Below are 22941 nucleotides of genomic sequence, written 5' to 3' on the forward strand. Positions count from 1 at the left end.
ACACCTGGTATTAACATGTGTCTCAAATGTAGTTCCTGTGACTACTATTGATTATATTTCACTGAGAGGAGTTATTTGTTAAATGTGACCTTAGCTTTCATAAAGTCCATTCAAACCCCTTGAAAACTGGACTGTAACCTTTTTGAAAAATAGTGGACTTTTATGCTGTGTATGATATTAACAATCCTTGATAATGATTTCATTGTGTTGTCTCTTGCTCTCCTCAGCTGGGTTATCCTTCTCTCTATGGCTGTGGGTGTGCTCCTAGTGTTTGACCCTCTGGGCAGCCAGAGGCAGACTAATCTGACTGATCACTCTGGTCTGAGGGACATGGAAAGCAGCGAATCCTCTCAGTTCTTTTACACTGCACGCACGCTGGCCACGCGGGTGTGGGAGAGTCGGCTACGTCTACTGTGCTGCTGCCTGCCACAGGACGATAACCATCGCGCAGCCTTCTCTAGCATCGCCCAGCTCGTCAGCAGCTTCTTCATGGTTAGAGACAATGCCACAAAGCATCTCTCTGCAGTTAAAGGGATAGTTCACCCAAAAATTTTAATTCTGCATTTACCCACTCTTATGTCTATGGACGTAAATTAATGACAAAAGTCTTGCACAAATGTTAATATAAAGGCATTGGATTAACAGTGCTTGCATTTTTTGGGGAATGCAGTTTCATATGGTTGTACATGTAAGTTGTGAGTTTTGATGAATAACATTTCACATAAAACTTTATTCTTAAAAATTAAATAATAAATATTTACCTTATTTTAACTTATTATTTTCTGTGGAAGACAAAAGGTGAATTTTGTAAAAATATTATGGCTGCTCATTTTCCATGAAAAAGTGAATGAGGACTGGGGCTGCCAAGCTTCAAAATTGCAAAAAAGCACCATGAAACCATCTTTGAAGCCTGTGGTTCTCAAACATGGCACCATTAAAAGAATGTTTCAGGTTAAATAAGAGTTAAGCTCAATCAAAAGCATTTGTGGCATAATGTTGATGAATAACATCTTACATTTTAAGATTCACTGATGAATAACAGTAAGTAACATCTTCAATTAAGTTCAAAGTTATGGGTTGGCTTCAAAAGACTTGGAAAATAGCACACAAGTTGTATGTACCATTTTTATTGTGTTCACTTTCATTATATGGAAAAGAACAGCCAGGAACGGCATGAGTATGAGTAAATCATGACAGAATTTTCATTTTTGCTTGACCTATTTCTTAAAGCTTTACCGATATCTTAATCTCTCTGTACAGGATACAGACCTGGTGCCCAGTGACATCGCTGCTGGTCTGGCCCTTCTACATCAGGAACAGGATAAAATGGAGTACTGTAGAGACCCTGATGAGATTCTGCCTCATAGCCCTTCCTCCCCCATAGTTAGTATGCAGCTCTGATACATGCTGTCATTACAGTGAATAGAAATGAGAGAATATGTATGCAGGAGGTAATAGGTTAAGAGATGTAAAATATGACGTGCATAACTATAACACTTTCTTGTGTCTGTGTCCAGAGAGAAGATCTGGAGGTCGAGCTTGAGAAAGCTGCTCACTGTATGCAGTTCGCTGCAGCTGCATACGGCTGGCCAATGTACATCTATTCTAACCCGCTCACTGGAATTTGCAAACTCAGTGGAGATTGGTGCGTGTAACATTTGATAGCTTAAAGGGAAATTGTGTAAGATTTTCGATGTTAAAATTAGGGCTGCATTAATACAAAATTTGTGTGCCGATTCATGTGCAGAAATGACAGTATTTGTTCTTTGTTAAAGCTGTCGAAACCGTCATGCAGAGTACGACTTAGTGGGAGGAGACAACCTCGGCTGCCATTTCACCTCCATCTTACAGAGCACAGGGCTGCAGTACAGAGACTTCATCCACATCAGCTTTCACAATCAGGTGGAATTGCATGGCCACATCCCAGAATGTCAAGAAATTAACACTAATTTCAGATTGATTTAGAATCACTACAACAAAATTGTTTTATTTTGTAGATCTATGAGATCCCATTTTTCGTGGCATTGGATCACAAAAGGGAGGCGGTCCTGGTTGCTGTGAGGGGAACTCTGTCACTCAAGGCGAGTTTGAAAAACAAATGACCCTATTCAAAGATAATTATTGGAATGCCCTGAAGAAAGCAAGTGGTAAACATGTTTTGACAAACCAACCTTCACTGAAACTTGTTGACTCAAAACTCCAAGGATGTTTGTACAGGATTGTCAGGCGTGTTTTTCCTTAAACAAATTGTGCTCTTGTGTTAAATTTCTGGAAGTCATTCCTTAGCTGCCCTTTGATCCAAGGTTATGTCATTTTCAAATGAGCTACAATGGACAAAATATCCAGCCAAATATTTTATGTTTGAGTGGTTTATTGCTTAAAGGAATATTCCGGGTTCAATACAAGTTAAGCTCAATTGACGGAATTTGATAATATTGATTACCACAAAATATAATTTTGACTCGCCCCTCCTTTTCTTTAAAAAATCTAAAATCAGGCTAACAGTGAGGCACATACAATGGAAGTGAATTCCCCCCAAAAAGTTATATAGTCTTGCCCATTCATTTACTATGGTCGGTCAAATTTGACCGCGAATAACACAAGTGTTGCCTTTTTTTGTCACATGGCCAAAACCCATCGAATCCAGTCCAAATTTCTTTTGTGTGTTAAGATGGCATATTGAGAAAAAGAAGCCAAGCCTCCAGTCACTCAGTGGAAGTATACCATTTTTTATTAAAGAAACAAAATTGGTTACAAAAAAAACGAGTTTTGCAAATTCCTTGCACATCTGCATATATTTGTTTTCAGGGTTATATATCTAAATATTTGGTACATACTATATCTGGATGGACCAACTACGTAATATTAAAATATAATCATATTTAGTATCAGTTTGATACCGAAGCAGGCTTAAGTCCTGGTAACCCATCCCTTGCTCGGCCCATGCCTGAAATCATGCAGCTTGTTGAGGAGAGGTGTGCTATTACTTTTCTATGTGATCAAATTTTATATTTATGCCTGGCAGATGATTAAACAGGTAAAAATAAAAGAGACCATAGACTTGCATTGAAGGAGGAACCCAAGCCATACACTATCTAGGACCCTGAGTATCGCAGCCAGTTGTGGGTGGACTATTTTGACTGTAGCCAACCACCTAGCAACCACCCACAACACCCTATCCTCATGCTTAGTACCTATTTGTACCTATTCTCATTGCCTTGCTGTATTAAACAGTATCTATTAAACAATATTGAATTGCATCTTGCATCTTATTTGCAGGATGTGTTGACAGACCTCTCCGCTGAATGTGAGAATCTGTCTGTTGAAGGCATGTCAGGAACCTGCTATGCTCACAAGGCAAGAAAACAAAATCACAAGTGTACACTTATATTACTGTCATGCTTAGCTAACTGATGTTATTAAGATATTATTAAAGGAATAGTTCACCCCAAAATGAAAAATTTCACATCATTTACTCAACCCCGTGCCATCCCTGATGTGAACAACTTTCTTTCATCTGCTTAACACAAATTAATATTTTAAGAAAATATCTCAGCTCTGCAGGTCCATACAATGCAAGTGAATTGTGGACAGAACTTTGAAGCTCCAAAAAGTTCCTAAAGGCAGCATAAAAGTAATCTGTACAATTCTAGTTGTTAACTCCATATTTTCAGAAGTGATATTATAGTGTGTGGGTGAGAAACTGATCAATATTGAAATAATTTTTTACTATAAATTCTTCTCCCTGCCCAGTAGGTGGCAATATACACAAATATTAAAATTGCCAAAAACAAAAGAAGAATGTGAAAGTGGACATAAATAGGAAAAAATGACTTGAATATTGATCTATTTCTCATGCACACCTATCATATAGCTTCTGAAAACATGGATTTAAGAGTTGTTTGGATTACTTTTATGCTGCCGACATAAGTTCAGGCCAGCCACCATTCACTTGCATTGTATGGACTTGCATATATAATGTGTTAAAATATGTGATTAATTATAAAGGATTATTATTATGAATACTGAAACTGACAGTCAAATATTTTGTGACTGCTTTTTATAATGGCCTGCTTAATGTAGGTATGTTATCTCTTCTCTTTGAGTGTGGTGCAGATGATTGCTTCAACTTATTTCTCTTTCTTTATCACAGGGCATTTCTCAAGCCGCAAACTACATATACAAGAAACTTGTCAACGATGGTATTTTGAGCCAGGCGTTCAACATTGCACCAGTAAGAGTGCTTGGCTTTTTTACACAATTTTTTGTATCCATATACATTAAGCAGGATTAATATAGTGAATATTCCTCTAATGACTGTGTGTGCATTTTGTGTTTATTTTCAGGAGTATAAGCTGGTGATCACGGGACACAGTCTCGGTGCAGGAACAGCATCATTGCTAGCTGTACTTCTACGCAGCACACATCCCACTCTGGAGTGCTATGCTTTCTCTCCACCAGGGGGCCTCATGAGGTAATGCCACATCTATCTATACATCACATCTAACAAGTTCATTACATGGTACTCCAAGGTACTTTAGTATGCAGTGGTACTACCATAGTACATGTTCAAATATCCATGACATTACCATGGTAATGTGTATAAGCTAGGTAAACCCATTGAAGTTTAGAGCAAAAGAAAAACTGCAGACCACTGCAGTTTTGATCACTGGCTTAGCATTCAATGGTAAAAAGAACATGCACAACCAAGCAGTATTAAAAATAATGGCTTATTATTGCATATCTAACTTTACACCTAATGTTTCTCCTCAGTAAAGCACTAGCTGATTACTCAAAGCAGTTTGTCATCTCAGTGGTGCTTGGAAAAGACCTTGTGCCCAGGTGAGATTTAGTTGAATTGTTAAACTGCAGTAAGACAGATGCTTGATTGATTTCATTTGCATATGTAAAAGTATGGCTATATTTAGAGTGCCTGTATCTAATGCTGCATCTCTTGAGTGGTACTGCTAACTTTTTTCAGACTTATATTTGAACAGAATGTTTGGTATCACTTCCTCATACTTAGTGGCCTCACAGGTTGTTGTTTTTCTCTTCCCCACTGTAGATTGAGTATTCCAAACATGGAAGACTTAAAAAGAAGAATATTAAAAATGGTATCTAATTGCAGTAAACCCAAGGTATGTTTATTTCATATTTGTTGGTGATCCAGTAATCGTAAATTAGACTTTTTGGTAGGCATGTGCAAAATTACACATTTTCAAAATCGATTGATCAGTGGGTTGCCTAAGCGACTAGTTGACTAAAATGTCTATAGAAGCCCTGCTTAATTAGGCTAGTTTAGATTAGATCAGAGTATGTGAGCAGTGTGGAGTGGAAGCAGAGTGAGGAGTGGAGTGGCATGAGCTGCCTGGAGCAAGGAGCAGGTCTTTTGAAAATTGGAGCATCGTTGTATTCTTTCGCTCCAAGAGCGCTCCACTAATGCTCCATCACCAGTATAATGCAGCAAGAATTCACCATGTGTTAAGCAGTGTTTTTATTTTTTTTCCCCCAATTTTGAATGCCCAATTCCCAATGTGCTCTAAGCTCTCATGGTGGCGTAGTGATTCGCCTCAATCCGGGTGGCGGAGGACGAATCCCAGTTCCCTCCACATCTGAGGACGTCAATTCTTGCATTTTGTCACATGGCTTGTTGAGCGTATTACCGTGGAGACATAGCACGTGTGGAGACTTCACACTATTCTCCGCGGCATATATGCACAACTCACCATGTGCCCCACTGAGAGCGAGAACCACGTTATAGCAATCACTAAGAGGTTACCCCATGTGACTCTAGCCTCCAGAGCAACCGGGCCAATTTGGTTGCTTAGGAGATGTGGCTGGAGTCACTCAGCATGCCCTGGATTCGAACTTGCGACACCAGGGGTGGTAACCAGCATCTTTTCTCGCTGAGCTACCCAAGCCCCATGTGTTAAACACTATTGGCCTGAAGGAAAGATGGAATTTCTGATATTATTGGAAAGAACTTGATAAATACAAATGCATATTTAAAATTAATGACGTCAAAGGACACCTTGGGGAGGTGATTTCCATGATTTTGTCCTGACAACATTATGAAATCTGTTTACATGTGGAAAGAAAATCTATATGTCAGGAACACATATCTCGTTCACTCCTATTAAATATTTTGAATAGTCATATCATCATTCTAATCTAATGCATCGCCAGCTCAACTGTATTATATCCCAGATTAAATGGCATTGAACTTTTAATGACCTTAAACTGCAACTGAACGTATCAATTTGTTAATATTGCGTAGTTTGACTTTAAATGATAGCCATCTAAAATGTATTTTAATGTTGTAATTTATGCGATTTACATTTGCAATTGAAGCAGCTCAGCAAACCTGTGCTGAGGTAAAGAGAGATCTCACTATAAATCTTCACTCATCTTCTCAACCATCATGACCATTTTTGGTTTATGTATCAATTTAGTCTAAACAATTCGTAATAGGATCAAGAATCAGTTTTCTCCTCTTTCTCTCAGTACAAGATATTAATGCATGGCTGCTGGTATGAGGTGTTTGGAGGAACCCCTGATGATTTCCCCACGGAGATGGAGAACCGGCGGGAGGAGGAGCTAAATCAGCCGTTGCTAGGCGAGGAGAGCCTGTTGGTTCAGCGTTCATCCACTTATCAGAGCTTGTCATCTGATGACTCGCCCACACACCCCACCCACTTACCCCTATACCTGCCCGGTCGTGTCATGCACATCACAGAAGAGGGACCCACACGCAGGTCAGTAGACCCAAGGTCCCTAGAACAAGACTCTAAAAAGTCTTTCAAAGATCAAGCCATTCTGCCTTAGCTTCAGCATGTATTACAAAGCAGCATAAGGTGCACCTAGCAGTATTAGACATACATTGATGATACGCCATGCCAATTTACAACTGTTGCTATTCTATAACTCCTTAATCGTATATCAATACTATTTGGAGTATTTTCATCAGTGCCCCTTGATAATCTTTGTCTTAATGAGTTAACAAACTTAAAGGAATGTTCCGGGTTCAGTTCAAGCTTAACCGACAGCATTTGTGACATAATGCTGATTACAACAAAAATGTATGGGGATTTGTCTGTCCATTATAAAGCTTGGAAGAGCCAGGATATTTTTTTTATATAACTCTAATTGTGTTTGGCTGAAAAAAGAGAGTTATTTACACCTAGGATGCCTTGGATGGTAATCAACATTATGCCACAAATGCTGTCGACTAAGCTGAACTTGTATTGAACTTAGGAAATTCCTTCAACTTCTATTGAACCATTAACGCACAATTTATTCTGTCAGTAAATGTTTTTATGTAAGTCTATGGGCGGTCTATGGGATATTTTTGCCCGTTTTATCATCTGCCATGCAAAAATCAAGTGTCCAATTGCTTCGAAAAGTTATAGATTCATACCATGTAAACCACTAGTAATATTACCACAAATGTGCATGTGAATATTTAATTCTAGCTTATTTTATTTTATTCATCACATTGAATATTAATCAGATTCTTGCTGTTAGTTCTGAAATAGTCGGAAAGGGGAATTTTCTGACGGTTCTGATGGTCTCTGTCTCTCTACATAGACACTGTTTCTCCCAGGCAAGGTACCGTGCTGAGTGGTCTAGTGAGACGGCGTTCCGTAATGTTCTGATCAGCCCGAGGATGATTGCTGATCACATGCCTGATGTGGTTCTCCGGGCCCTGCGCAGTCTCACCCGTGACCGTCCATTTGCTCACTGCACTTCTTCCATGAGCAGCAGCCACCTGAATGTCATTTGAGCAGAGGATGCCTGGAGCCTTATCTTTACATGCACAAGCAGACTGCAAGGAGCACAACTTTACTGGACTCCCCTCAGTCATTTTACTTAGAGCGGTTCAGCTCTTGCCTATTTATTTCTGTACTGTAATGTGAATATTTCTTTTTAATTTTTGTAATTTGTTCAAGTTGAGCGATTGCGACTTAAAGAGGAAAGTAATCGGTATTAGCTTTGCAATGGTGGTGTGCTGTTTTGTGATGTATGTCAGCGACATGTAATAAGAATATCAGAGTGAACAGTACCTCGCCTAAAGTGATTAAAGATGATACAGACTGATTATAGATCAGTAAAAGACATCCTCAGTATAAGATTTGGATGCATGGCTTCAAATGCATGGAAATATTTCAAGAGCTTCAAGTGTGTCTGTTCATTTAATCCATTACACCCGTTTCAATTTGTTTCAGGTAATATATGCATTTTAAAAAAATAAATATGCTGAGGAGAAATAGGTCTGCTCCGTTACATGTTGCAACAATGACACAATAAAATTACATTTGAGTGCATGCCAATTAATTACTTGTTCTAGTCATTATAAAAGGGGAGACATTTTAGAAAATCAATTGACTCTTATTTAATATAACTAATATGTCCGTTCAGGGACACATTATTCAATTTCTGTAAAACTTGTTCAGTTTATGTCTTAGTTGTTGAAACTTTTTATGTTCATACAAACATTTACAGATGGTAAATTTGCTTAAATTAAGTGAGAGGACGTTTAAAGAACAGTAAAATCAAATTTCATATGCAAATATTTATACGCCAGCTGCGAGAAAAGCAAATAATGCAATAATGTCAAACCAAAAGCATACAGGGTATTTAGTAGGCGTCAATAATCAGGATTACTGTTCCCGCCCATCCCGCTTTTAGAGCGTGACGTCATCACGTGACGGGCAGTTCCACTACTCTCTCCTGCTGTAGGGACTATACTTCACAACAACTGCTGTTTGGAGTAGATTATCCCTGTCAAATGACTGTCCCCCTAGAACCGGGACGGGGTAACTCGGCAGTTTAACAGATTTGCTTTCACTTCAAGTTATTTGTTAACATTTACTCGTAAATGTAGTCCAACACTAGACGTCGCGAGTTAAAGTGATCTCGACAGTTGCCTGACTGTGGGCTAGCTTGCGAGCTCCTTAAATTAAAAACAGCCCGCGTGTGCGCGTTATAAAGAGCTCGAGACGAGCCGAGCAACGGAAAAAAACAAAGTAAACATGGAGTTAGAGGACGTCGTCCTTTACCAGGAGGACCCGGGAAACTCGGCGATGATGTCCGAGCGTGTGTCCGGCTTGGCGAGTTCCATCTACCGCGAGTTTGAGCGGATGATACTCAAATACGACGAGGACGTGGTCAAGGAACTTATGCCGCTTGTCGTGGCGGTGCTGGAGAACTTGGACTCGGTGTTCGCGGAGAACCAGGAGCACGAGGTGGAGTTGGAGCTGCTGAAGGAGGACAACGAGCAGATAATCACGCAGTATGAACGCGAGAAAGCGCTGAGGAAGAGCGCAGAAGAGGTGAGATTGATAGAGAGATGAATATATGACAACATGAGGTAATTTAGGCCACTTCATGGAGTTCTGTGGACTTTGAAAGTTGATATCATCACGTATATGTTGATGCTGAAGCTGTGTGTGTCAAAGTTAGGCACTTGTGAACCGATCTCTGTGTATTTAGAATGTAGATCAACAAAAGTGAATCTCAGTTTCAGAGGGGGATGTGATATAGAGGGAAGTCAGCTGTTGAATAAATTAAGCTGTATGGTTTACTGCATATGCTTGCCAATATGACTCAGAATCATAAAACTCATAAACCTTTTTTTTTTTTTATGTTCGTTCCGAACGAACTGATATGTGACTATTGCCTAGTGCTGAATTCTGCACCTGAAGGTCTACTTCAACTCATTCAAACTACTATGAACTCCATACAACTGCATGCAAACGCACCTGAACCAGCCCATTAAGGTGTTTGGTTTCATCTGAAAATGACAGGCTGGTGAGTTAGAGCAGGGTCAAATGTAAGCTTTGCACGAATGTATAAAACACTCAAGTGCAAAAGCACAAAACCCACGAAGTCTAAGTATAGCAGACCAAACTATGATTAAGTTAAAAATAACCTTACTGTTTGGACAGACTCATGCAGAAAGTTTCCAGTGGTCACATTACTTCAGAGTTCTGTGTGTTTCCATTTGGATGTGTCAAGTCATCACATGTAAGAAGGGAACTGTCTCCTCTTATGCTGGCAGGTGTCTGTTGCATGTGTTGTTCTAATACACCCACTGAGTTAGAGAAGACCAGTGGTGGACGAAGTACACATACCATGTACTTGAGTTAAAGTAAAGATACTCAAGGTAAAATATTACTCAAGTAAAAGTAGAAGTGCTGCCTTTAAACATTCACTTGAGTAAAAGTACAAAAGTATTTGCCTTCAAATGTACTTAAGTATCCAAGTACTATGATTTTTAACACAGACACACACACACATATATACACACACATACAGAATATATACATATATATATATATATATATATATATATATATATATATATATATATATATATTCTATGTTATGGGAGCAGCCAATTTCCTCCAAAATTAAACACAAAAACGTATTAATGCAGTGTTTCTGCTACTCCCCAGAAAAAAAATGCTATTATATGCAAGTCATTTTAGTGTCAACTTAATAAGCAATGTACATTATGCGTCAATATTTACCGATAATTGCTGCAATAATAGCTGCTGCTCTCTGCCCCTCTTAAAATCATTGGCAACGCAATTTGTTTGGAACTATTGAGAGCTAAACGAATCACGTGACGCGGGCGGCGAGATCACTGTCGCAAACCGTCTATGTTCGCAACTCTCATATTTAACGGCTCTGGGGTGCGTTTCCGTACAACGACGTAACTTGCTGCTCCACTACCGTAGTACGATGCACTGTTGAAGAAATCAACTTGCTAGTCACGACTGTTTCCCGAAACCGCATTGTCGCAAATTGGTTGTTCAACCACGTTGGTTAATGATGTCACACATGTGGTGGAGTAAAAACTACTTTTAATGAATCTGTTTGCGATCGAATTAATGCTAGATGTTTTGCTATAAATTATGGACATGTCATCTGAGGACTATCTCATATTTTTCTCAGTTATTTGCTTTATTTCCAGATTCAATCATAGGCTCGTTCTTACGCACTAGAGCACGTTCACACATGCGCACGCTTCAAAAACGGTGCTTTAAATCTATTGACAAACTAAAAGACATAAAGGACATTTGTATGTCTTCTAAATAAAAGATACTGATTGTACTGAATGACATCTTGCTTATTTGGCTCAAGATAATAATTTATTAAGCCCACATGTTATAATAACAAGAAACTCTGCTTCTAACCACAGGTCGAGAGCTGTCGTTCCAACCACACAACTCTGCGATGCTGTTTGCGAATGTTCGTTGGAACGATGGTTTCAGGAAACACAGACTCGTTGAACTATGATGATAACGACGGAACTTGCGACCATAGTTGGCTAACGATGCTTTTGGGAAACGCACCCTGGTTCAGCGCTTAGTAGATGCCGCCAAGGCAAGTTCAAAACAAAGCGCGCTGTACTGTGATTGGTGGCTCGTTTGACCAGTTACGTTTTTATCCACTCATAAATAAAAAGGAACGACTGATTTTGAAAATGTAGTAGAGTAAAAAGTAAGATATTTGACTTTGAAATGTAGTGGAGTTAAAGTAAAAGTCTCCCCAAATTTAAATACTTCAGTAAAGTACAGATATGCAAAAAAGCTACTTAAGTACATTAACGAATTACATTTACTTCGTTACTGTCCACCACTGGAGAAGACACACCCGAAGCTTACAGGAAGGCCATCAAGACAAGCCATGTCTTGTAATTTTAAATTTGGTTGTAACCACATCAGATGGTTAACATTGAATGCATAAATGAAAAATACTTTAGCTTTTCTCTACATGCATGACATGATGTTTAAGACATGTGATATTCAGATATTCACAGTATGGCAAGTGTGAATATTAATGCAAAAATGTTTGGGTTTCTGCACCATGAGTATAGGGGAATAAAGGAATTTATGGTTGTGTCCCATTTAGAGAGTTGGCATTCAAACGCTAATGGATGTTTCACATCTAGGAAACAATTTATGGCTACTTGAGCTAGATGTAACAACTCTAAATATAACATTCTTGTCTGCTATTACATATTTAAAACTATTTATTTAAAACTATTTATGTCAAGTTTTAAAATGCCACCAAGAACACTGTGTAGATTCAGGTTTGTTTATGGCCGTCAGTGAATCACCATGCATTCTGAAAGTGCTCTGTCCCCTGTGTTTAGGCGTTTGCCAAAATCAAAATGTTTCAGACAAGATCAGACAATTATCGTCTTTTACTGGGAATTGTCTTCGGCCAAAAGCAGTCATTAGTGGCCTCGTTTTAAATTACCGTTAATTCTTATACTATACAATGATGCACATGTAGTTTTTAATTTTTTTGACATTGCCTTAATTTAGGGTATTCAAACTGGGGCTGGGGAACCTCAGGAGCCTGCAAGGGGGTGCTAGGGGGTCCACAGATTAAAAAATTGTATAATATGTATTTTTAGGGCTATCAAATTCATGTGTGAACTTAAGAGATATTTATTATCTAGGTTTAACACAATACAAATAACAGGATCAGTTCATGATTCATTTAGAGTCGGACATGATGAACTGAATAAAACATTTTCAGGAATCAGACTGTACTGGTCAAGCTGTATGTTTTGCGCTGCCGATAAAGCGGTTTAACACACCTAGGTTTCTCTCGGAGAAAGCGGGTTCCTGTTGTAATGTAAACACATAAATGGCGTTCTGATGGGTGTTTAAGAGTGTGCGTGCGATGAACAGAAGGGGAAAACAAATGTCAGCCCAACAACATGTCAAAACAGCGGAACAAATTAAACATTTCTGGGAGTATAGTGGGAAAATCACATATTCTGTAAACCCATGTATACCCATTTGTATACACAAATAGAAAATTTGACTATCCCTAAAGGCTACATGGCATTATTGGGGGAATCCCAGAGTTTTTTGTAAGAGGGAAGCTCCCACTACTGTGTCGCAATTCAGCTGCAGGTCGATAGAAAGTTAAAGAAACAAACACTGCAACAAATCTGGAATATCTGGAAATAAAGCAAGTAAACAGAGTAAAATTGTGAAGTCTTCCTTGGATGCCATGTGTGTTATTTACACAAGCATTGAGGGAAAATTATGTTGCTGTGGAGAAAGCTGCTTACTGACTGGAGAAAAGAGTTTTTCACTCACATGTGACACAGATCTGTTAATTAGATGATTGTGTGAATAGCCAAAACGCTTTGAATCTGCCATTTTCAAATCCGATCCAAAATCCTAAAACCACCACTTTCATATGTGGAAATAAATCAGATATGTATCTGATTTTTTTTTCAATGTGTCTTGGGTGTGAACAGGCAGGTCAGATTTAATGTGATTTTTACACGAATCTACCTCAAACTTAATTTCCATGCTTGATTTCCTGTATATAAACACCTGTTATATTTTTAAAACTTGTAAGTGAGATTATCTGACATATCTGTCTAGTTCTTTTTAAGGAAAGAAAATAAAAGTATAGGCTTCAACAGTTGGGTTCAGCGATTCGTTTGTCTTGCACGTTAAATATGTGTATGAAAAGATACAGATGTAGCTTTGTATAACGGCGCTCTTTGCTTGTTTCACTCACTCTGAAAACACAGTTTCTATATTTCTCAAACCATATCAAAATACGAATGCAAGTCAGTCAATGAAAATATGAAATAAAGATAACGCTTCTTAACTTGCATATACTGTATGTAATGCCATTTTTCCTGCTGTCTTTCGATTTTATGGTGTTTTTCACTCGTAGGTAATATTACACTTGAACTTTGATTATTTAAATTCCACCATATGAAGGTAAATGATTAAATAAAAATACTTCATCCATCAACGGTCTTTCTCCATCACTAGCGGACCTATTATCATATAGGCATGTGCCCTATCTGCGTTAAAAATGTATAATTAAATTTGTTATTATAATTTAATTATTCGTACTATAATGATGAACATGTGAGAGTTTGTTATAGGCATGCTCAAGGAGTGCTACACGCATGCGGGTCAGTTTAGGAGTGCCAGCTGTTGAGACCAGTGTCTGATATTGGCTACATTTAAAGTGTCATGTGAACAATCTAACAAAAAATGTTTTTTGAGCAAAAAATCTGATCTGTGACACATTCAGCTGCGGTGTGAACGTAGCCTATGCTACGTAGCCTTATAATGCTGTTTTCTCACAATAACCCAATTTCTTGTAATAAGCCACTTTCTTGTGTCCATGTAAACGTAGTCAGTGTCAGTATGTTAGTACAGTGTGCTGTCTGCATCAGAGGAAGAATGCATATTTGAAAACCGTTAATGGAACCTAAAGTCATGTAAATCACTTGGTTCCTGTTCTTTCTAAAAAAATGGAACCAACTGGTTCTTGTTTCCCAACCTTACTCTCCTGTATGTCCTCCTTTTATATGCTTGTCCTTTTGTAAGAAGATGATGGCCTATGAAAGCACTCCCTTCTGAGGTGGGTTAACTTTCAGGTCATGTGACTGTTGGGAGCAAGTGAAGTGAAGAGCCTGGCATATAAGCGTGTGCTTTGCTTTAAACTCCCGGCCTTTGTATTGCTTCTCTTTGCCTGCTGCCTCATAATGCTCCCTACTAGTCATCTGGTGTCTTTAGTAACAAACTGCACTCCTTTTGTGTTTTGTTTATGACAGTGACATATATCAAACACATGAATGAAGAGCTTTGTTATAACTAGTTGCTCAGACAGGAATGATTCACATATCAGATAGCATATCAACTAAGCGCATACCTTTTGCATGGCGAAATTCCGCAGGCAAAATACAGTCATCTCAATGGGAATCCGCGCAAAACTTCCTGTGGCGAAGAATATCCTTGCACTATGATTTCACCTTGAGTTTATGTTTGCTGAATTTTGACAGGCAAAATCGGCACGTTAACCAATAGGATGTTGCTTGGTTTGGCGGTGACCTCTGTGGGGGCGGTGCTTCATAAACGCTACACTGAATATTCACAATGGACAAGGATATAATTTTAGCTGTGAGTTTTTAACGGAACTCTTTTTAAATTTAGTCTCAGTGAGTATAAAGTGCAGCATTAAAAAAGGCTGTTTGACAATTATATTTGTGCTGGTTTTATGTGCGCTCAACGTCCATCCTCACCATGAGAATGTAATTGTGACCACGCCTTCAGTATGGTAACAGTTGAAATGAAACCTACACATTTCTAATTGAAAGTTCCTTTCTATTAAAAAAAATACACTTCTTTTCTAGATGCCTGATTTCTTGTTATTTTGACAGTCTTAAGCCCCGGGCACACTGACAGAGTTTTGCAGCAAAAAAGCGACTAGAAGCCATTCATTTTCATTGAGAGCTTGTGGTTTCCAGCTACACGAGTGACTTCGTCCTTTGTCGGTGCAATATGGGGTGTCCGCTATCCAGTGACTCAAAGATTCATGCTAATGAGCAGCGACGTGAAACTGTGACTACCAAAGGGAGTTAAGACAGTAGAGCTCACATTATCCATCTACTGTGTGAGATACTGTAGTCATCATTTCCTCTCTTTTCTTCTGAGCACAACAGTTTTTTTTAAGAGCAAATCGTTTTCCTACAAATTCGATTTAAGCCCTCGTATGGGGACAGTGGGACTAAATTCAGAAATTTTAAATAATACCAAGTTATATATATATATATATATATTTTTTTTTTAATCATATTGTTTAATATGTTTCCAGGAGTGTTGGTTATTCATGTTTTTAAGATGTTACAGACATTACAACAGATTTTCTGTAAAGCTGCTATGGAACAATGTGTATTGAGAAAGCATAATTTTTATTTAATTTGACTTGTTTTGAATTTTACATTAAGGTGTTTTTCTACTTTGGCAATAAAATCTCAATGTTCTCTCTTGCACTGTCAAACAAACAAATGAAAGCCAGTGCTGAAGCATTTTACCAATTAGAAATTAGCATAATTCATTCTGATACAAGTATTGGCCAGCATTGTCCAATCACTGCCAACCATGATAAAATACAATTTAACATTATACATTCTGAGTCGAAGTACAGATTACCATTTTCCCATGTACGCCAAACATGTTCATCTGCAGCCTGAAACTGAACTATTGACCGTATGTTAGGAGTGAATGCACTTGACTACATGGGAAAGCTATACGATGCTTCTTGGCTCCCTATTTAGTGAATGACTTAACCTCTAGTGTGCTGTTTGTCTGCACTTGGCTCAGAACAGTTAGAAATGCACCTTATTATCATTCCAACTCTGAAAGCAATATTTTTCAGCTTTTGGATGAACCCATTGGTTTTCAATGTGACAATGCACAGTGAATATAGGTTTTATAAGGGGAAAAAAGGCCTATAGTCCTCGTCTGCAGTCATTGTTTAACTGCGTGCCTTTTTGCAATAAATTGCTAAGATTTTCAAAATGGCATATGGGATTAAAATAGAAGACTCTATTCTTTTGACACAAACAGGTTTCAATGTAAAAACTTAATGAAGTTTATTACCAGATGTAGTTTAGTTGGCCTTTCTTCCAAAGACAAACTCTGCTGTGATCGGCAGCATATTGTTTTGACACATGATGCATCTCCTCCTCATGGACTGCACCAGATTTGCCAGTTCTTGCTGTGAGATGTTACCCGACTCTTCCACCAAGGCACTTGCAAGTTCCTGGACATTTCTGGGGTGAATGGCCCTAGCTCACACCCTCCGATCCAACAGTTCCCAGAAGTGAGATCTAGGCTTTTCACTGGCCATGGCAGAACACTGACATTCCTGTCTTGCAGGAAATCACTCACAGAACGAGCAGTATGGCTGGTGGCATTTGAAGGTCATATCAGGATGAGCCTGGAGGTAGGGTACCACAAGAGAGAGGTTGATGTCTTCCCTGTAACACACAGCGTTGAGATTGTCTGCAATGACGACAAGCTCAGTCCGATGATGCTGAGACACACTTCCCCCAGACCATGACAGACCCTCCACATCCAAATCGATTCCGCTCCAGAGTACAGGCCTCAATGTAACGCTTATTCCTTCGATCATAAAAGTCCATCACCCCTGGTGAGATAAAACTGCGACTCATCAGTGAAGAGCACTTTTTGCCAGTCCTGTCTGGTCCAGTGAAGGTGGCTTTGTGCTCATAGGCGACGTTGTTGCCGGTGATGTCTGGTAAAGACCTGCCTTACAACAGGCCTACAAGCCCTCAGTTCAGCTTCTCTCAGCCTATTGCTGACAGTCTGAGCACTGATGGAGGGATTGTGCGTTCCTGGTGTTACTCAGGCAGTTGTTGTTGCCATCCTGTACCTGTCCCGCATGTGTGATATTCGGATGGCCCGATCCTGTGCAGGTGTTGTTACACGTGGTCTGCCACTGCGAGGATGATCAGCTGTCCTTCCTGTCTCCCTCTAGTGCTGTCTTAGGCGTCTCACAGTAAGGACATTGCAATTTATTGCCCTGGCCACATCTGCAGACCTCATGCCTCCATGCAGCATGCCTAAGGCACATTCACACAGATGAGCAGGGACCCAAGGCATCTTTCTTTTGGTGTTTTTAATTGCCTAATTGTTTTGAATTGACTAATTGTTTAATAACCTTAATTGCCTACCGTCTGTAAGCTGTTATTGTCTTAATGACTTTTCCACAGGTGCATGTCTTAATGTGTATTCTATATATACTTTATTTTCTGTTAAATTTTTATTTTATTCTACTTTATTTATTGTTGTTGTGCACTGGAAGCTCCTGTCACCAAGACAATTTCCTTGTGTGTGTAAGCATACCTTGCAATAAAACTGATTCTGATTCTTCTGATTCTAAAAATGTCATTTTCTTCCTGCGGCAAATCATGTGGCTGCTAGCAGAATTTAGTGAATAAGCTATATGTATAAATAGAGCACCTGCACACAAAAGTGTTTACAACACAGTCAGACTAAGGGTTGCAGTTTGCATTTGCATTTCTAGACTCTGGAAGGAAACATCAGAGAACGGCTTACAATGTACCAGGAATAGAGCTTCCTGAGTTCCTTTCTCCAGTCAGGATATTTCTGAGGCTCCTGCTCTTTTCTTCTCAGTTCATAAAGTTATGTCACAGTGATTCAGACTTCGGAGTGACTTCTGAGTCCTCAACATGCGCCACTCTTTCAATTCTGCTTCCTTCACAAGGTAGTTTAACAAATAAAACTTCACTCTGTCAACCTTGTATCCTTCACAGTAAGCTTGATTAAAAAAATCTTTCACATAGTTTTTTCTTAAAATCTGTTAAGATTTTTTTGTCCATTTAAAGAAATGGACAAACAAGTTCTGATTAAAATTGATGGTGTCATGTCAGCGATTAAAGAGGTAAAGGAGAGAATGAATGAGGCCGAAGAACTCATTTCGGGCGCAGAAGACGAAATTGTTCAACTAAGGGCTCACGCGAATATTCTCAAATTAAACAAATGACAGAGAAGGTTGACAACATGGAAAACAGAAACGGACGGAACAACTTGAGGTTGGTGGGTTTACTGGAAAAAGAAGGGAACGATGTGTATGCATTTTTAGATACTAAAATGTTTTATACTGGAAATGGACATAAGTACATCTTTAATCATAGAACGCGCAACATAGAGTGGGTCCACAGAGAAATGCCGGTGACCATAACACAAGGCGAGATACATCACCAAGAACACTAATTATAGAATCTTCTGCTGTCAAATCTGAACTGCCTTTAAATTTATACCTATACTCATCAGAACTTAAAGATCTAAAAAAAAAAGATTTTTCCAATCCTATAGTTCTAAATATGATTGCTGTATGATGTGAAAAAATATTTAGGTGTCCCTTATCCTTTATCTTGCTTTAAAACTTAGAATGTATTGAACCCAGAATATTCCTTTAAGAAACAGGACGTTCCTACCACTCGTTTAAATATTCTGTGGATTTTTATGCTGTCAACTCACCCTGATGGTATCTGGGATCAAAGCCTTTTTCATGTATTGATCATAAGAATATTTTCCAGATGATTATTATATTTTTTTCAGATATAAACAGAGCTGCTTGTTTGACAGTAGCCTTTGTCTTCTCAAACATAATATTTCTCAACACAACTTTAGTAAAATGTGAGCTTTCTAATATTAATAAATAATTTTCTTTGAAGGTACACACACTCCACTCAGTGTCTGTCTGCTGCACCCAGCAATGGCTTCGGAGGTTGCTTAAAATTCTGCAGCGCCATGCAGAGAAACTCCAAATTTTTCATTCAGTTTGACCCAAATCATTATCAAAAGACAAATAATATTTACTCTTGCTATCAGTGTTGCAGCGATGCCTAGTGGTATCTCAGCTCATTGGACCCCGGTCCAACCAGCTAATTTTAACATTACCATAACAGCACATAGTTTTGGGGACAAGGCTGATAGATTATTTAGGCTGCACATTTAAAGAAAACAATTGTTTGGAATCTTTTAGTTCCAGATCATTGAGCATTCATCCCTCTTCTAACCTTCCTCTTATTGCATGTTTCTAAGATTAAACAAATGTTCATGGCTGACCTCATGTGACTCTGCCTAACCCTGTTCAGAGCAACTGAATCCATGCACACCACTCAGATCAGAGCACCCAAGATGTGAGTCAAATCTTGCAAGTAGAGCATATCTTGTGCCCATGCTTTGGCAGTTGAGCCCCTGAGGATGTCCAATGAAGGCACAGTTGACTTAAAGAGAGCTCTATCAATAGAGTGGCGGTACACAGCAGCCTCTATCTGTGGGGGCACAATGGGGATATTATGTGGAGCAGAGAGCCCGGAGTCTGTATGCAGCCAGACACTCTTCCTCTGCTGAGCTGTCATATGAGTACTGTTCTTCGGATCATATGATGAGCACAAGAGAGAGAGAATGCATACATGTTCACAAGACATGACTGTGTGTGTGTTTTGGCTGACAAAGGTGCCAGGTTTTGAAGCAGAAATCTTTTAGGCTGCCACTCAATTCTGTGTTTGTAAATGTAAGCTGTGTCACAGTCTTGTTTTCTATTGTGCTGTTGCACACACTACACTACTGATCGCAGACATGTATCAACAACATGACCATTCGTCCTCAGTTGAGACCCTGTGTGTACCAGCTATTAAAGTGTTTTGGTGGTTTGATCACAAGTGTACGAGCTAGAGCAATACCTTGCTCTGTTCTTGCACTCGCTTTATATTTCATTGGCTGTGGCTCCTTGCTTGTCGTGACAGTGTGCACATCTAACAACAAGACGTATAGATGTCTAGCTGATCTGAAATCTGAGTGTGCACAATACACAACCTTTCTTAGTGAGATCTGAGACTTCTCATTGCAGACTCAACTTCAAAGGAGACCAGCTTGAGTCGTGTAGTGTACACTAGGCTTAACACTTTTATATAAAATGTTCTCCTGTTAATTACTTGAGTATGTGCCTGTCCCGCCACAGATTTTTGCATTTATTTTTTGACCTGCGTAATCCATCATGGCACTCAGCCACAATGAGTTCTTGTTACACTTTAACTGTTAAAGGCCCTCTGCTACAATATAGGTATACAGTTCTATTTTATTAAAACATCCACATGCTATGTCTTTTCACCTAGGTTTAGATGATATTTGTTTGCTGGTTCACTTGTGTATGACCAGAGGATTTTCAGATGGTATATTTGGCAGCAGTGATTTGAGGTCATGAGTGGTCTTGCCTGACGCAATTAAATATAGATTTTTCAATATCAAAAATGTTCTGTATTTATGGATGTAGTAAAATATGTGCTACATGTGTTATCACATTTAGGCCTATATTTGTGTGTGCAGGTGTTTGTGTATGCTCATAGTTCAGAACAGTGTCATTCAGTTTAATAGAAGACACTACTCTTTAGGACATGTTTACCTTCTGATCTAATATCATAAGACTCCTCACACAGACACTTCTCATGCGTCAGGACTCTCTGATGTCTCATAGCCCGTAGCAAAGAAATCCTTTTTTCAGCAGATACAGTAGTGGCCAAAAGTGATGTACGGAGGGGATATTTGCACAATATTTGCTTTTAATGACCGTACAGGTTTGGTTAAACAATCAAAATATGAGGAGTATGTAATATTGGGAGGAAGAAAACACTAAAGTTGGTTAAGGTATTTAACTGCCAAAAAAGGCAAACTACAGCGTATCATGGAATATGGGTTTTATTCTAATATGCAAAAAAATTCTAGAAAAACAAAAAGCTCACAGGAAATAAAGCATACATTGACTACAATATAATCAGTTATTAATATTTTGTTGGTCCTCCCTTGTTTTTGATTACAGCAGCCTTTCTCCTTGGCATTAACTCAATAAGCTTTGAGCATGTATTGTGCAAAATTTTTAAAAATTCTTTCCAAAGCTGAGCTTCATTGGAAGACATGCATGGAGGTGGTGGTGTACTTTTGGATCATTATCATGTTAGAAAATTCATGTTCGATCTCCAAACATATCCTCCATACTCTTTGTGGCAGGGCGGAGGGTGGGGCCGGGTCGTGATCCTACACACCCGGTCCCGTATTAGGCTAATCAAGCCTGCCGATAGGGATAAAGGTCGACTGCAGAGGATCGTGCGGGAGAGAGAGATCGTTTACAGACGTGTGTGTGTGTGTGTGTGTATGTGTTTGGAAGTCTTTTGTTTAAGTTTTATATTAAACTGTTATTTATATTGACAAGCCGGTTCTCACCTCCTCCTTTCCTTTGATCCCTTTACACTGGTGCCGAAAACCCAGGAAGGAGTAGTAGAGTTCTTGCCACTACAGTCCACCCCAATGGAGCAGCTGCGGCCATCTGCCGGGGGACGAGGAGCCCAGCCGCCTGGAGGAGGACGATGGTCGACAGTCGCCTACCGGCTGCTGAAACGCGGCGGGGAGGGACTCGCTGCCTACCGACTGGTGCGGGAGAACCGCTGCTGGGGCGGAGGAGACCCCTTCTGTTCCCCGAGAACGCGGCGGGGCGTTCCGTCCGCCAGGGGCTGGAGGTCCGCCTGGAGAGGCGTGGCCATCGTCCGATAGGGGGTGGAGGAGTGGCCAAGGAACAAGCTATGACGTATCGGAGAACCGGCTTGTCAATATAAATAATAGTTTAATATAAAACTTAAACAAAAGACAAACACACACGACGGACATGTCCGTAAAAGATCTCTCTCTCCCGCACGATCCTCTGCAGTCGACCTTTATCCCTCTCGGGAGGCTTGATTAGCCTAATACGGGACCGGGTGTGTAGGATCACGACCCGGCCCCGCCCTCCACCCTGCCACACTCTGCAAGTGCCAACAACTTTGTAGATCCTTCCAACACCTGCTGCAGAAATGCATCCCATACCATTATGTTTTCCCTGCCGTGCTTAACAGTGCCGCACATGCATTTGGTATCAAAACATCTCCTGCGAACATACTGGACACCATTCGATGCCAGCATGTTGAATTTTGACTTGTTGGACCACAGAACATGGCTCCAATCTTCCATACTCCAATACTTGCATTCTTTGGGAGAGGCAAGATGTTTTTTGTGGTTAACGGAACTAATAAATGGTTTCTTTACTGCTACACAACCTCTCAATCCAGTCTCATGTAGTTGACGCCTTGCAGTGCGAGGTGAAATTGGTTCTCTTCCAGAACTTTGGAAGCTGTTTTGAAGCGGTCACACACTGAGGTGATTTTCATTCTCCTGTCAAAATGCTTGCTAGTCTTTCTTGGCCATCCATATCGCTTTAGAATCTACTGGCCTCATGATGCTTTGCAATAATTCTGCAGACAGTGCGACCATTCAAATCCAGCACACCGGCAATATCCAAAGCTGATTGACCAGATTTAGCCATTTTGACAATAGCCTCTTTGGTTGCAGAGGACTGCTCCTTCCTCTTTGCCATTGACACCAAAACCCACAAATTAACATCTAATTATATAGCCAGCACCTTAATTGACACACCTTTAGCAATTATAGGGGAAAAATGAGTGCAAACTTTGTATGACAGATTGGCCAAAAAACGATATTCACGCAATTCGGCATG

The 22941-nt window shown here is 39.6% G+C and overlaps 2 protein-coding genes across 3 annotated transcripts in view; both read left to right on the forward strand.

The window, feature by feature from the left end:
- Window positions 1–171: 171 nt before the first annotated feature.
- Window positions 172–8320, forward strand: LOC127633323 (diacylglycerol lipase-beta-like). The gene is made up of 12 exons (XM_052112363.1): window positions 172–492; window positions 1261–1383; window positions 1518–1645; window positions 1776–1902; window positions 1998–2081; window positions 3280–3357; window positions 4154–4234; window positions 4347–4474; window positions 4774–4842; window positions 5066–5138; window positions 6505–6755; window positions 7588–8320. The coding sequence occupies exons 1-12, from the start codon at window positions 172–174 to the stop codon at window positions 7781–7783; spliced, it is 1659 nt and encodes a 552-aa protein (XP_051968323.1). The 3' UTR covers window positions 7784–8320.
- Window positions 8321–8734: 414 nt separating this feature from the next.
- The window catches only part of LOC127633490 (C-Jun-amino-terminal kinase-interacting protein 4-like), a 61548-nt gene continuing 47341 nt past the window's right edge, over window positions 8735–22941 (forward strand). For both annotated transcript variants that reach the window (XM_052112635.1, XM_052112636.1), the window contains exon 1: window positions 8735–9332. In XM_052112635.1, the coding sequence (XP_051968595.1) occupies window positions 9033–9332 (300 nt within the window). In that variant the 5' untranslated portion in view covers window positions 8735–9032. The remainder of the gene's footprint in view (window positions 9333–22941) is intronic.

The sequence above is a fragment of the Xyrauchen texanus genome, chromosome 40 (genome assembly GCF_025860055.1).
Source record: "Xyrauchen texanus isolate HMW12.3.18 chromosome 40, RBS_HiC_50CHRs, whole genome shotgun sequence".
Classification (NCBI taxonomy): Eukaryota; Metazoa; Chordata; class Actinopteri; order Cypriniformes; family Catostomidae; genus Xyrauchen; species Xyrauchen texanus.

Coding starts and splice junctions, on each gene's coding strand:
- LOC127633323 (XM_052112363.1), top strand. CDS start 172: ATGATATTAACAATCCTTGATAATGATTTCATTGTGTTGTCTCTTGCT. Junction 5,139..6,504: donor CTAATTGCAGTAAACCCAAG/GTATGTTTATTT, acceptor TCTTTCTCTCAG/TACAAGATATTAATGCATGG. Junction 6,756..7,587: donor GAAGAGGGACCCACACGCAG/GTCAGTAGACCC, acceptor CTCTCTACATAG/ACACTGTTTCTCCCAGGCAA.